Source organism: Cebidichthys violaceus, unplaced genomic scaffold, assembly GCF_023349555.1.
Source record: "Cebidichthys violaceus isolate CVI_PGR_0920_01 unplaced genomic scaffold, fCebVio1.0.p SCAF_12, whole genome shotgun sequence".
NCBI classification, from domain to species: domain Eukaryota; kingdom Metazoa; phylum Chordata; class Actinopteri; order Perciformes; family Stichaeidae; genus Cebidichthys; species Cebidichthys violaceus.
In genome coordinates this window covers 10,014,785-10,031,334 of record NW_027176285.1, presented here as the reverse complement: position 1 = coordinate 10,031,334, position 16,550 = coordinate 10,014,785, and the positions used below count along the sequence as shown (strand labels likewise).

General features: G+C 40.7%; 1 protein-coding gene across 1 annotated transcript in view; it reads right to left on the bottom strand.

Moving 5' to 3' along the window:
* pappaa (pregnancy-associated plasma protein A, pappalysin 1a) overlaps positions 1–1,623 on the bottom strand; it is an 88,257-nt gene extending 86,634 nt beyond the window's left edge. Inside the window, exon 1 of the mRNA XM_068706299.1 lies at positions 1,179–1,623. Coding sequence (XP_068562400.1) covers positions 1,179–1,569 — 391 coding nt within the window. The 5' untranslated portion in view covers positions 1,570–1,623. The remainder of the gene's footprint in view (positions 1–1,178) is intronic.
* Between the last annotated feature and the right edge of the window lie 14,927 nt (positions 1,624–16,550).

The window sequence follows — 16,550 nt, the reverse complement described above, 5'->3', positions numbered from 1 at the left end:
AGTTCAAAGGCAGCCATCTGCACAAGTATACTGTAGCAGGCAATGAGTTGTGTATACAACGCTCCCTATCGGCAAGGAAAAGCATAAAACAGTCTTATACTGTAATGCACAAACGCGCTAATGGTCGAACCAGATGATGCAGAACAGTGTTAACACCTTTCTGGTGCTCCTTTACGCATGGATGCAGGAGAAAAAGGAGTGCGCACAGATGACAACTTCAAAGTGTCAAGCTTTCCTCTGACTACAGGGATCTACTCAAGTGTGTGTGTGTGTGTGTGTGTGTGTGTGTGTGTGTGTGTGTGTGTGTGTGTGTGTGTGTGTCCTCCTCTGCGCAGGGATGCAGCATCACTGATTGTGCTTTAAATTAGAGACGCTCCGAATAACGCATGATTTCGCACATTAGTCTGTGTTTTGGAGAGACTGTAGGCCTGCATAACACCACCGGTGACCATGAAAGCACACAAATGAAAGCACATTTTCGGACAGGGGGGAAACCCTGGGTCTCTCAGTCCTGTCCCGTAACTCCGGTAGCCAATCCAAAGGTGTCGATTTTGGGGGACACTCAAGCTTGCGGGCTTGAGCTGCGCGCTTTGAGCGTCTACCTCTACGACAGACCTCTCCCGCTTTGTGCCTGACGTAACGTGCTCGCTCACAAAGTTTTGGCCATTACATCATAGTTTTAAAATAGCCTGGTCGGTTTAAAGAAATTACATTTTACGCACAGTGACATCAGCTGCCGGTCAAATGATGCAGTAGCCTATAGCTGCTGGCTGTTCCCCGCACTTGTATGATCATAACCCACGGATCTCAGCAATTTAAACTGGGAAAATTACAGGAAAATGAATTCGGAGAATAAAATCATGTCGCAGCGATTTCTCTCCGTAAACTGGCAAACTTAAATGTGATCGAAATCTTCAGTGACCCAATGCATGCACTACCTAAATTATCCACTGTACTTTTCAGAGCATTACATCATTGTCTAGTCTGATAGATGAACTCATTTTCAACTCGCTGAAACTGCATGTTGCTTTTGTTTTAGACTACATGACACTGGCATAAAATACGACACATTTGCATGTTTAGTTCTCAATTTGCAATTTAAGTCGCCAGTTTTTAAGTTGCACTTATAAAAAGGAGTTGGGTTGACAATATGATGGAGAATGTGGAGACTATCCTACCTGCAATCACTGTGGGTGATCGTTGACCTCCCTCCGGTTTGATCCACATCTCAAGAGTGAAATTTCCTCTGGGTATCTCCACGCCAGGTTTCAGCCGTAGCTGATCTCCCCTGCCGGTAAAATAGACAGCTTTCCCCCGGTCTGGAGAGTTTTCCTCCGCCTGAGAGGAGCGCCGACGCTGGCGAAGCACCCGTCGCTCCAAGCCGGGCAAAGAGCGTTTGCCCCGGGGCAGACGTGTGGCACAAGCCCCTGGGATGGTGGCTTTCGCCTCCCTAATGCGCACCAACTCCCTCTTGGATCTCCCCTTTCTCCGGACTGTCCCGCACTCTGATCCAAAACACAATATGAGAATCACCAGGCAAGACACCCAGGGAGATGTCCAAAGTTTCATTTTTCGGGAGAGGTAATGGCAAAAAAATATTTAAAATAAGAGAAAAAAAAAAAAAAGAAACAACGGAATAACTACAAAAAAATATATGTCCACAATGTTCTCCTCTTTGGAATCCTCTCGAGTTGTTCCTTCTCTCTTACAGCTGTAGAATGTCAAACCGTAGAAACTGTCTAAATAAACCCATAAAGCTATGCTGTTTTTCCCTCTTTATAAGCCACGACCCCCTCTCTTAAGCAAAACTACTCTGGAGACATTCAGGGGACACAGGAATACTTGATTCATGTATGTGTTCCACTGTGCCTTTTCAATGGGTCCCATTTAGCCAAAGGGATGACTAATAAGTAATCAATCAAGAGGGGGGTCCGGCCGATGCCCCCCTCATCCCCTTTGGACGGTAGGAGTTACTCGCAGAAATCCACAGTTGTCCGCCAAGCTCTTGTCACACCTTTTTGTTGTTTCCTTATCCTACCCGTAAAACAGCATAAGAAATGGCACATATTACATTCCAAAGAAAAGTGACAACAAACCGACCTCTCATATTTATTACAGGAAACAAGAGGTAAATTGTGATCAAAAAATGAAATCCAAACTTCCCCTTGCCTGTATGCCTGTACAAAAGTTCAAATGCACTATAATATCTGGTAAGGCGAATGAGAGAAAGAGGGACAGAGAGCTGCAGAAGTAAGCACCGCGGTCCTCATTGATTGCCTGAAGCTGATACACTTGGAGGAGTCAGAGCTCGCCGTCCGCTTTAGAGGCAGTTTCTCTCTAAGTCTTTTTAAGAACAACTCGTGTTTCAAATGTTCCGGGGCTGTGCTTTTTTTTTCAAAGTGGGAAGTCACACAGGTAGGCAACTCTCGCTGACGGCAATTCTCCCTATGGCACTTAGTGATAGGATGGTGTTTACGGAGTTTGAAAGGCGTATATGTATCCCTCTAGCGGTTACAATTTAAACAATCCAATACTTACACCAAGTCCTCTACACAGGACCATAACCAAGCAGTCTAAGGACATGAAATGATGATTCCAGTCCCCGTTGTTGATATTTGGTGAAATCCCCCCTCGCAGTGACATTCCTTAAGATATGGGCTACATAAAAGAACGGATGAGTACTTGTCAATACATGCTTAGTTCCCTGTATTACATAATGAGAGCTTGTCCCAAATATAATTTAGGTATCAAAGCTTTTATTTTGTAATATTAATATATACAGTATATATATATATATATATATATATATATATATATATATATATATATATATATATATACATATATATATATACAGTATATATATATATACATACATATATATATATATATATATATATATATATATATATATATATATATATATATATATATATATATATATATATATATATATGTATATATATACAAATATAATTGAAGGCCTAATCGAAAGGGATTAATATGCAAATTTAGGAATTCAAATATTTTATGCAAAGACTACTATTAGCTTATTCACAGGCTCCTGGGACTTCTTCATTTCAACTTTGGCAAAGCATGACGTAGTCTATAAAGGTAAACCTAACTGCCCCGTGAAAGTCATGTTTCTCATTAATGTCCTTTCAAAATAAAGTATGCAGTAGATCAAAGAAGTAATGGGAGAACATTGACAAAGCCACAGTAGTTCTTGTCCTTTCTTTACTTAACTTAATTTGATGGATCATATGTCCTTTCTTCTTTCAGTTTAATTAAAAGCCAGCGCTTGAGGTTTTTAAACCGCAAAATGGCAATAAGTGCACTTATGTGTATTTTCTACCTGTGTATGTTTTGTTTTTGATTTTTTTTTAATCTGGCCAACCCCTTTAGCTCCAGTCTAAGTTTATAACAATTCATTATTGCTAAACAAAGATTTTTTTTTCAAAAGGGATTTGAAAGAGAAAAATGTAAGGGATTTGTAAGTTTCAGGTTGACTCACACAGCCTAATGTTTACTGCCACGTCAAGAGATGGATGTGTTTCAAAACCACACTCTCGACTAAAGTTCATAAGCCTTTGAGATTGGTGACAAAGCTTTCGTAAGTCTCAGCTGCAGAGTGAAATGAAAACAGTCCTTTGGTCAATGTTACTGTTACTCTGAGGATATTTTGACACTGAGCGGAGCGTGACTTTACCTTTTAATGGTTTTCCATAGAGACAGTCAGTTGGAATGTCGGTGTTTCCTCTCTGTTCTCCCACGGTTGTTTGTTGTAAATGTGTGTTTAGACAGCCAAAACTTGCCACCTACCATAAAGGACAGAGAGAACAAACATTAAATATTTGCTTTCTTTTTCATATGGTGTTGCGACTTTGGGCCACATATTTCCTTTTGTGTCTTGAGCGGGGGAAATCACATATTGGGAGGTGTTTGACCTTGGAAGTTGCTGGGAGCAGAGTTTCACATGGACCACACATTTAAATCTTGTCAAAGGAGACAGTGGATAACTTTGTGTGTCCAAATCTTCACATGGCAGGTTGTTAAACCCCATTCTCCCGTTAGTTGTGGTTGTGTGGCAACACCTCCATCTGTTAGAATGAGTTTTTGTTTGGGTCCTTGTCTCAAAGACTCCTGATTCCCATGAGATTGCTTGCTTTTGATGCACACTTCGTGGTGAAACGCATGCTTTTTTTTCTTTATCCAATTGGCCATTATTTTTTCAGTCGGCAAAATACCGCTGCATCATACACTCAAATGTGATTTAATGTTGTAATGTATTGCAAGGGAACTTTCATCAGTTAACACTGAAGGGAAATGGAAATGTGAACCCACTAAGGTACCAGAGTATCGTGACAGAAGGTGAAAGACATCTCTCGAGGCCTGTAATTACATTCTTCACTTCTTCACCTAGGATCAGACTGTCACTCTCTCTCTCTATAAAGGAACATGAGTGCTGAAGATAGAAAAGATGACCTAATGTCTTACAGTCAGCATCCGTTCAGGTTGGTACACTATGTACAGACTGAAGGGGGGGTGGAGGGGAACCCTGAAACATGCTCACATAAAGGTCATTCGCCATCCTTCGGTTATGCAAGGAGATTGAGTTGAATTGTGTTAGTACAGTCTTGCACCCACCACCAAACCCCTCAGGGCAGGGACCGATCAACGTGCACAAAGTTCAAACTGTGTGCCTCTCTGGCTCTACCATTTGCCGGTGAAAGAGTGTAACAATATCTCTCCTTTTTAAAAGCAGGCTGATTCACAGTTATTCCTGGATTTGATGGTCCAGGAAGACAACATCCCATCTTAACCTAATGACCCGTGACGGTTCAGGTCACGGAGCCCCTGTGCAATTCTGCAAATCCTGCTGCAAATCTGAGTCAGTCCATAAAGCAGAATACATTGCAACCCTTACAGAGGGGCATGGTGTTAAGAGAGGGCAACAGTGAATAAAACACCACTGGACAAACACAAACCTTTGACATTGTCGAATCAGAAAAATAATTGGCATAAAAGACGTATGATGCAGGAGCAGAAAATATAATTATAAATGATTATTATTATTATTATTATATAATACAATAACATCTTTTTTCACCCAATTGAAAATGCAAGAGACTCCCTCACTACTTGAGTCACACTCTCTGACCTTGTCATGCAACCGTCTGCCTGAACCCAAACCTGTATCCTTAGATGCATAAACGCCATTTGGTATGGACTGATCTTTAACCGTGTTTATATTATTATATTTATTCAGAGTTGTAACAGTAAGTGACACTGTCAGGATTATCCACGTTCGCTGTATGAATGCATTAACAGTTTTGGGCTTTTTTTTCCCCACTTTTGACCCAGGGAGATTACATCTGTGTTTCTAAAAGTAACAGCTTGGTGGGAGCGGTAAAATATGAGCACGTCCCATAAACACAGAGCTCAGTAAGTTAACGTTCAACAGAGAGATTGGAGCAAAAATAAGTGCATTTGATGTCTCTTTGGATGTTGTTTTGTTGACTCCATCAATGGCAAAGTGTTAAGAAAATAAACTATATTAACTTTGTTTAATTGCATGTAGATCATAAGCACTCTCAAACTTTATCTGTAGCTGCATTGTGATACTTCCATTGCTCTCCCTATCACTTTTGTTTAGAGAAAAAGTGGTTGCAGTATTGTACAATAATCCCACTACGTCAGAGTGACTGTGGAGCAGTGCAAGTCAAATAGGAAAAAAACATTGTCCTATAATCCATTAATGCATCCAGCTTAATCTGTGACTGTTCTAAAGTGCAAACCTAAATGCTTTTGCCTCGTTTTGTGTGTGTGTGTGTGTGTGTGTGTGTGTGGATGATCTGGAGAGTAAAATGATACAGTGTCAACAATGTTCACACATTTAAGAATACTACAGATGAGCTTTACAGTAAATATAGGGGGTAAATCTGAATGAGAAATGTGAAAGGGCAATAAAACCAAAGCTGTAGTGACAGTCGGATTCCATAATAGTGGCCAGGACCTTGTAAAAAGGCGGCTCTTTCTAAATATAATGCCGTTACAGAATACCCATTAAAGCCCTTAAGAGTATAATCCTGTGCTACCTACAAACTCATACCAGGTCGAATTTTCAGTGATTCCATGAAAACTGTCACGCAGGCAGCTTCTGGTAAAAAGTAACCACTACCCAATAAGAGATGTGCTAACTGAGACGTAGGTGTTGTTTGTTACTTTTAAACAGAATATCGCAAAGATTACAGAAAATATGTACATTCGCGTAAATCGGGTTTAATCTTTTCTAATGCTTATGACAGCTGTCATTTATATGCACTTAGCGTGGAAGGGCGGCCAATGGCATAATATATATATATGAACAGTGAAAAAAGAGACTGCTATTGTGTTACAGTTTGATATTCAAAACATAATCTGAGTGTTGGCAGAATGATTCATTAAATAGTAGTCATAGTCAGAGCACTGTCTGGTAAGATGCATGAAACCAACGACACGTGTTCCACGAGAGTTTAATTTACATTCACAGCAAATTCATCAGCAAATAATCATCTTAAATCAGATAGAAGATCATTCTGAATCACAGTGAACATGGAGAAGTTAACTCAAGCACATGATTGTGTTCTACTTTGATACAAATGCACTTCGGAGAGATGATTAAGTTACAGATATAACTCTGCTAGATATAATACATTCTTTATTTCTCTGTCATCCCTATCCCACCTCATAACTTTCCAGTCTGCCCCTTTATCTTTCCTTATCCAAGTGTTACATTATTTATTAGTTATAGCTTCCAGCTGTAGAGCAACAGAAAGTAGGAGAGGAGGAACAGGATGCGACGAGGTATGACAGAGAATCCAGTCGTTCTATACCCCAGTCGACTACATCAGTCCACTTATCTGCACCTTTAAGGCAGAATTTAACTAAAGACTGAGCTCTCATATTATTGGCGGTATACCTTGAAGTCATAATGCAGTCATACACGCCTCTGTACATACCACCATCCACAAACTTTCGCTTTCTCAGAGGAACATGGATACAAGTTCCTTCTCTGTTTTCTGTCCACGCTTGCTTTTTTGGTTAATTGTCTAAATGTTTGCTGTACAGTCTGTAATGCCAAAGAAAACAACCCAAAACTTTGAATTATTTTGTTCTTCATTTTGTTTTAGTTAAATGTTGGTTTGCAAAAAAAATGGCACGATACTTTACCACCACCGTCCGGTAAGCTGTGTGGTTGAATGGGTAGATCTATTTGACAGACTTGGCAGTTGATGCATGATCAAACTTTCTCTGTGATTGTTCATTTTGTGCTCTAGTATAGCGGACCAAACAACATGGGTGTTACCATTAGCATGTCTTTTAAGTTGTCAGACTATTGGGCTAGTATGAAGTTCATGAATGTATAGTTAGCGGTGGCAGAAAATAGGTATCTTACTACTACAGTGAATTCAAAAAACATAATTTTCCCATCCATACTTCAATGCAGGACTGGCATTTTTAGAAATGATCTGCTTCAGAGAGCCAAAGCATAGAAAAGAAATTTTAAAAAAAATGTGAAAAAGACTTTTATTTGTATAGAATAATATCACTTCATGGTTTTTATAGTAATGCATCTCAACTTGGGAACATAAACTTCTCTGTCTTAAAACTTTGACGAATTATTCCAATCTTTGTTTTTATTTTTTCATCCTTTTGCTTTTCTTTTTTAAGTATGACTATTGAAGCTTCTTTGTGTGCTATTTTTGCCAAATAAATACATAAATCAATGCTTTTGTCAATCGTATCCACATGTACAGTAAATCTTAAACAGTTACCCAATAAACCTTTCTTGCTCAGCGATGACACATGGTTCCCAGACACATGATGAGACAATCTAGTAAAATTCACCGAGTGAGATGTACAAGTTTACTGCCACTTCAGTGGAAGCGTAATAATATAGACGGTTCAGTATGATACGTTTTTGAAAGTTTTCTCTTTGCATGCCACTAATTCTGCACTGTCTGTGTGTGCAGATCAATTATTAATATGAAATAGTGTAGAAGGAATACCGCGTAGGGAAAAACTAAATTCTTTGGGAAATACGAACCATGCTGAACATCGCATCACTGTCTACATATGTAAATGCACATGAGGAGTATGTTCTTCATCATCTTCACATCCTGGATTTTAGCCGCTGTTATGAGCTGTGTGGTAAACAATAATCCATTACGGGTCCCTGACGGCAACCAAGGCTTGCCATTGGTTTAACGCTGCTGCTTGTGGTAAAGAATTATATGTGCAGGGGTGCAGAGTACGGCACTGTCAGCACACCACCGCTTGCCACCACTACTGCCCCTCCGTCTAGACGTTAGAGCACGTCCATATGGAGATGGTTAAAAAGCTCATTAGCCGGCCTACTTGAAATACAGTTGCAGTGACGCTTGTCCATAAAAAAAACACGAAGTAGAGTGGTTTCTGCAGTGGTATTAACCAGGTTGAAGCATCAAGCCCCCAGGACTGACAACAATTTGGCGGAGGCCTTCAGTTCACCAAATTATGGCTGAAACGGCATGCTTTCCAAGAAAGGAATAAGGGGAAAAAAAAAACTTCTTGGAAGATTTCTGAAGCTTTTTGCTTGATGTAGTCTGATCCATCTGGGTGAGGGAGCGTGGAAAAATGTCTGGTAAGGTGAATGGGATATGGCCCATTGGAAGAAAAATGGCTAGGACTTATTAAAACATTTAGGGTGACTTAAGGATTGCTGTAGGGCGAGTAAAGATTTGAGGAAGAGAGTGCAAAGACCAGTTTGTCACAAGTGAATTTTTATTATTACAAATGGACAAATTGAACTCACTGAACTCAAATCCTCCTTCTTTCACTTGCTAGATGTTCCTCACATAAAATAAACTGTATACTGTATAGGCTTTCACGTTGTAAAATACACCCATGAAAATGATTAATTACGGTATATCTAACCCCTTTTGAATTTTTTGGAGAGCTGAGTGTTGTAGACTAAAGCGCCTTATGTCTTTTCAACACCTTCTGTAGAGTTGATGTCTATAGAGGCATGGTTTAGGCTAATTGGGGAACCTGAGACTATGGGAACATTTTACGCATGGTGCAAAAAGGAAAGTCATTTTTAGTAATTAGATATGCATGAAAAATAGCAGCTCTTTCCGGATTTAAGATGAATGCAAGTACAGCATGGGCAAACCTTAACTTAATCAAAATATAGGTACTTATTGTAACTTTTAAGCTGCTATAATAAAAATCCTTTAAAAAATTATGAAATAATTCCATGCATTTAAACTAAAATGAATTCAATGAACATACAGATTTAATGTCCAACTCTGTAGTTCCCCTTCGTATGTCTTTTAAACTGCAAACAGCAGCTCTATAATGGTTCTGTCGGTCGGTCAACAAAAATATTCCCCACACTCTGGCCGTCACAGTTTTCGCCTTAGGAGGCAAAAATTTGGCATGGAGGTCAAGTGTGTCAGTGTGAAGTTGTGTGTTGCGTTCATGCCAATTTACAAAAAAGATGTGGCAGTGAGAGTTGCCTCAATTATACCTACACTATAATAGGTCTTCTAAACAGATTCACATATCATGGCCAAACTCATGAGCCTTATGTTCATACACTCAGCAGTTCCTTTTTCATTCGTGCCAATTCTGCCCCGCCCCCTGTGTTTTGGCCCCGCCCCCACCCATATGTTATAAACCGATTTCAGCAGAGAGTTTCTGTGTCAATGGTGTAGGGTTAGCCCCGTCCCTTATACTTAAGCCATGCCCTCTGCCCTAACTCATGAACCGCAAACCATGCATGCACGGATGGATACAGACACGTATGTGGCCAAAGCTTTTCGAATTTGCGCTCATTACTAATTGTTTTGGTTTTACGGCCTGCAAAAAAGCTCTGATAAACCCACTACACTAACCTTTCAGCTCCAAATGACAGCCAGACAATGTAAGCGAAAAGCTTGTGGTGGGCCATTTAGCAAAAAGAGGCAGATATTGCTCGTTGGACTCCAAACCAGAGCTAAAAATAAGAACAAACATTCTTCAGGTGAACACAGTCGGACTCCAAATGAGTGCTAATGTTGCACTGTATCTGCTCAATGTAAATAAGCTAACAAGTTTGCCTAAGCATCTTTAGTTAAAACATGAATATTTACTATATCCTACTGAGCTGTGGGCGCAAGAATGTCTAAAACTAACGCTGTCAAAAGCTGGACAAGCCCTTCATAAGTCCCTGTCAACATTCTCTTGTGTGTCCTTTGTGAGCACATCTCAAAGCTTCTCACCTATTAAAGCTTTCCGTTGTTTTATTACAACCAAGCCCTATTGCTCAATATCTTTGACGTTGTGTGTTTCATTGGCAGGGCATGTTTACACTCATCTTAACTATAAAAGGAAAGCTATGTTCCAAATGCCCATAAAGCATCAGATTTATATAATGCGCAGGCATCACATTTCTGTACCATCAAAGTGTACGAGTGAGGACACTTGCACACAAGTGCTATAGGACTGCATTTGCAGGAATTGCACATTTACTTGCAGAAATGGATATGGCCACACAGAGTAGGTGGAGGCCTGCGTTTGGGGTGCATAGTTTGTGTGTCTGTGCACGCAAATGTGCTTTACGGTGTGAAGTGTGTTAGCGTGAATGTGCTAATCAGACTGACGGAAGAGAATTCTCTGAGTATAGCGCTTTAAAACTAATGTACAAATGTCCCACAGCATTTAAGGAGGTATAGTCCTTAGGCAACTATAAAAAGAGAAAAATGGCTGGAATGTCTAGAATGTGGTTGGTAAACAACGTTAACAAAATGCAGTGGACTTTGAAAAGAGCATATATACCTTATGCTCTTTCTTTGGGTGTGTCGTAAATAAGTGCTTTGTGGAGCGTGAAAACAACATTGTAGTTTTTGTAGACACACTGTGTTGCGTAAGATGTAATGTATATTTTACTCCGGCTGGGAAAGGAAACATAATGCGTTTAGTGTAATTGTAAAGTCAGTAAGCAGAAAAACACATGCTGCAGCATAAGTAAACAATACATAATGCTACATTGAGATGAGCAAACAAAGGGCACGTGCTGATTTGCAGTCAACAATGCAATGCTGCACCTTAATGTGTCTGGGCCAAACAATGCAAAAGCCGATTATGCAAATTGGGGTTATCGAGGGCATTGCAATGTAACAATGGCACCAAGTTGATTGAGCCGGGCTGTGTGTGTGTGTGTGTGTGTGTGTGTGTGTGTGTGTGTGTGTGTGTACGCTACCCATCCCCTTGGGTTTTCTTTTTTTCCCCACAGATGCCCTTCCCAAAACCCCCTATCCTATGGTCTCTGTTCTGAGGCCTCATTATGGGGGCTGCTGTCAATCAGAAGGTCAAGGGTCACGGCAGAGGATTAGCTTGATCAATACCCCCCAGCCTGATCAATCAACTTCTCTTTTCGTTTCCACCAATAAGATACCAGTTTCCATCAAAACAAAGGAGTGAGAGGAAAAAGAATGCCAGAAAGAATTAGGAGGAGTAAGAAAAGGGAGAATGTAAACAAGCCTGCCTCGCTGAACAGACCCCAGAAGCATCTGTTTTTTTCTGAGTTTAGAATGACATTGTCAAGGACTAGGACATTGATGAGCGGTGTGCGTCATCATGATGCACCTGTAATGCCCTTGGGCCCCTCTGTGTTTGCTCCAGATCTGAGACACCTAAAGATTTAGATCTGTGACTGCATAGTGATCAGTTCCTTATGGCAATGACACACACACACACATGACCATCTTGGTCTTCTTTAGTAGTAGCAATAATTTAAAAATAAAGCTTTATATTTGTAGAAGTGCACATTCATCTCACGTCATTACAGTAGGGGGAAAAAATGCTCTTTACAAATAACTCAATTAAGCTTTACGATCACAAAACTATACTTCCATTTAATTATAAATCACCTCATTTCATATATCCAAATTACAAGGCACAGTCAGCCTCTCTTCATTTCCTTTTAGCAGTTGCAGAGTTAAGAAAATTGAAATGATCCATTAGCTTTGATTATCAAACAGGCTAAATAAATGGGTCATTCTTCAGTGTCCTCTCAAATTAAAATTGCCCAGTGTGTATTTTCAATTGAGTGTCTGCTTCTGTGCCAAGGAATTATTCTCCCGAAGGAATAATTCTAGCCACCAAGTAGTTACAAATCATGGAAATGAGTTGATGGAATATAGAGTAGAAAGGCACTCGATGCTAAATCATTAAAAATGTACTTTCTTTACCTCAGCTCCAGTGCGACGCCTCATTTGGTTTTGGTTGGCGGAGAGCCAAGCATAAAGAGCGATCTCGCTGTTCTGTGGTAAAAGATAATGCTTTTAAAACTAAGGGCAATATCCTAACAACACAGTCATGACATGCAGCAAAAAAACTGATTTAAAAGGTTTGTAATACAATTTGAACGCTCTAAAATCAGGTGGAACAGTATACCTAAGTGATGACACTTGGACTGCTAAACGGAGGAAGTCAAAACTATTTCCTCCTCACTACGTGTTGCCTTCAGATAACATAACACAAATATCTCAATTATAATTCACAAAAAAAATAAAGTAAATTAATCAACCAACCATTCCTTCCCCAGTGCCGCAACATATAAAAAAATAACAAATGAAAATGGAATAATTGAATTACCTTTTTAACAGAATACTTTTGATCTGATCTATTTCCATTCCTCTTTTATATCGGATTCATGCAGGTTTCAGAATTTAAAAAAACAAATGAAGAAAATACAAAATGACACAGATCACCATTGTTCAACAAACAAATAAACAAATTGTGAATCTTGCCAGGAAAAAAATAAATAATAATCCACCTATCACCACTTCAAACGGGGTGAATATGTGACTTCTCAGCAGGGTGCAGTGTAGATACCAGTCAGTCACTGCCCCTGGCCAAGAAATAGTTTGCCACATAACCCTCCATAAAACCACAGCTTGTCATTTTAACACATATTAAACTGTATTTATGCTAAACTAAGCTAAAAGACTTCTGAATCCAGCTTCACATTCAACAGACAATATGAGAATATCCTTATCTAGCTCTCAATTAGAGAGTGAATGAGCACATTTGCCAAAATGTTGAAATATAAGAATTTTAATTTTCACACATCTGAGGGTTTAAATACTTCCTCCAGTCTACAATCCATGGACCAAAATAAAAATACAGATTCATCAGAGAAAAGTAATCAAACATGATACAAATATTGCAGAATCAGAACTTTGATACCAGAGTTTAAAAACATGTTAATACATTATTTAAAACACATTGACATTACAAGGCTTTTCTGCATTATAACAACTGCATGCAGTGGTTGACATCCTGCTAAAGCAGGGAGGAGAGAGAGGGAATGGAAGAACTGGATTTAAATTCACTATGTCACATGTACTTGCTATATGTTTTAGCTTAGTGAGTCGTCAACGCAGCTCAAGGGACTGTGTCCAACAACTCATTTGCAGGAAAGAAGTTTGAAAGGTGCAGCAGAGGGTGAACTGATTGAGCAGCTGAAAACTGTGCAGACAAAACAGAAGGGGGACAAAACAGGGGAGCAAAAAAAACCAGCAACAGAAGGAACCGATTTTATAATAAGCCAGGACATAGGAGTTAACTACTTTCAACTTCTGACATTTTGTAATAATTTCACAGCCAAATATCAGTTTTATTTGGCATGTGCAGTGTCACTTGTCAAGTCTTAGGTTCTCTTGGTGCAAATTAATTGTAGAATAGAGTAACATGTCAATGAAAAAAAAAAAATACTTAACAAAAGGCAGAGTCATGACGGGAACACAACCACTGATGTAGCCTGGCAAGAACAATGCTTGTTAAGACCAGCGTCAGCAATCCTCAATATGGTAGTTTAACAAAAGGGCAATGACGTCTTTACACAGAACAAATAGGTCTGTTTCACTACACTCTAAACTATTGGTCTTCATTATGAGGCTCTAGAATTCTGGATAGACATTTGTCCTCCTCTTGTCTTTCTCTTCAGCTGTCTGAAATTGCATGGTGAGGCTGGCTTTGCTCCCCAGATCATGACGACGATTAATAAATAATAACGGTGAGATCAGGGGGACATCACTGAAGGGCTATTTATATCCACAAAGCAAATTTAACCTTGACCATCTTTTTTCACAGTGACCACACTTGCCTTTCACAAGCCAAGAGTCAAACATCATATTTTCACACTTCAGCGTCATCTCATAACTCTGACTTAGATATGAAATATTCAAATGCTGCTCTGCCTGCTGTAATAGGCAGTGAAATTCCTCATCACAAGCTTCACAGACGGTCTTCTCTTTGTTTCAGGGAGGAAGTTGCCAGCACCTGTGAGCTGGTACATGTGAGGAGTGCAAAAGCACCTGGACTCTCATCACGTCCGTTTACAACATATTCTATCATAGGTGGCTTTGGGCAGGACCCAGACACTCTGAGAGGTGCATGAGAAGCCACAAACTCTTTTGGGCCTATGTGGGAAAAGGCTTTAATCTGAGTCGGTGTATGAAGTGCGTGCATGTGTATATGTGTGTGTCTGCGCAGGTGTGCAGGGGGAGCAGAGCAGGCAGGCGAACAGACAGGCGCACCGGGTGCCTGTGAGGTCAGGGGCTAGGTGGAGTGTTAGCGGGAACGACACCTGACAGCAACTGGGTGGATGCGCCCTGGCAGTTCTGTACATTCATGTCACTACTGATAAAAGTCAGCAGGAGAAACTACAGTGCCGGTGCCACCGGGTCCTCCATACAGGACAAGGAAAGGAGGATGAGAACACTTCCGCCCGTCCTTGCCTGTCCCTCCAATGCTCACTGAGCAGACAAGTCGGGACAGCTGTGACGGCCATTGGTTGGGCAGGGGTGAAGGTGCCAACCTTGTCAATGCCAGAGGTGGGAGCAAAGCTACATGGCACCGCCCAATTTGGGCTTGGACAACGAAACCTGGGTGCCACACTTTTGGTTGTGTAACAGCCAAGGGCAAAAGGGAGGTGTACAGAACTTTGTGTTACTGTAAATGTAGCTGGACGGCTACATGTGTCTTACTGTGTAAAGCACAGCAATCAGTTTCATGGACTGACATTTTTTCCAGTGGGTCGGTGTGGAAGAGTTGACAGCAGAAATGTGTTGGTACAGTGCTGCATAGTAGCTCATTGATTCATGCTATCAACTTAACTCGGTCAGGGGATTTCCTCAGGTTCTCTGGATTAACCCCACTGTCAAAAAACATGCAAATCCCTTAAAATGATTAGATCATCGATGGTTCTCAAAACATCTTGGTGTCCATGTTCTGAAGGAATATCCAAACCTGCGTTACCTGGAGCTCAACAGTCTGTCAGTGTTTCCAATTATCAAAAACTATGCCTGAGAAATATAAAGCCATACAAAATGACAGATTATTGTTCTCAAATCAACATGAACTTTTGAGGCCTTAGTTTGTAGTGTTGCTGTACTGGATTGCATTATAACATACTGGTGATGCTTCCAACGGGTCCACTCTGTGGTTGATAAAAAGCCAGAGACTGCCACCTAGTGTTCACACACTGTTACACAGAGGGAACCCCTTTTACATTCAACTGCTGCTGCATTCATCCCAATGCAGTCAAAGCTTTAACTCGTAATTTTAGAACTTGAACGGCGGCATCCTGCAAAAGAAAACAACATTTTTCTGCGTATATGGCTTGTGTGGATGTGAGCTGATTGTAAAACAGCTCCAAACACTCCTGCATACTTTCCTTTGGAAAGAGCTGATCTGCAACTTTTCCTTAACCCAGAACGAAACGGAAGTAATTGTCCAATGAGCGGGTTGTTTTCCCCACATTTTAGCTTTTCTAAATGACTGAAAATGAGGGTAAACACTCGGTGCTGTAATCAAAAAATAAACTTAGCATCTCACTGTCGTAACAGCTTGTGGAAAAAAATGTCACCTTCAGCAGTGAGGTGTGGAGGAAAGGGAGGAGGTCGTATTGTGTGTGTGTGTGTGTGGGGTGAGTGAGGGGGTTGGTGGGGCAGTGGAGAAAGAGTGGGGGAGGCAAACGTGGACGCATGTGCTGCAAATTAGGCTTTGGTAGGCAGCCCTTGTGTTGGGAGCAGCGGAGGAGACAGGAGTGCGGGTGTTTCTGCATGGCAGCAGTCTGCTGCCCCTTGGGGGCTGACTGACCCGGGTGCGAAAGGAGGGAGAAAGACAGCAGGCTGTGACGAACACTTGCTCGCTCTTCCTGTCTCACTCCCTCACTCTTTTGCCTTATCCGTGGGCCCTGGGGAACCCTTGCACGCACCTCTAAGCAGCCTCTGTATATTCACTCCCCATCTGCGAGTCTTCAATCACTCTGCCCTTATATAAGGCCTCTTTCCCCTTTACATAAACACAGGAGCAGGCTTTCTAAACATTTTACTTCATGCCTCGACTGAAAAAGAAACCCCCCCCCCCCCATCTGAAATGCGAGGGAAAGGGAGTAAAAAGCTTTTTAAATTTCAATCTTTATCTAACCCTTGAATACACACTTCCGCTTGAATAAAACTGGACTCTACGCTATC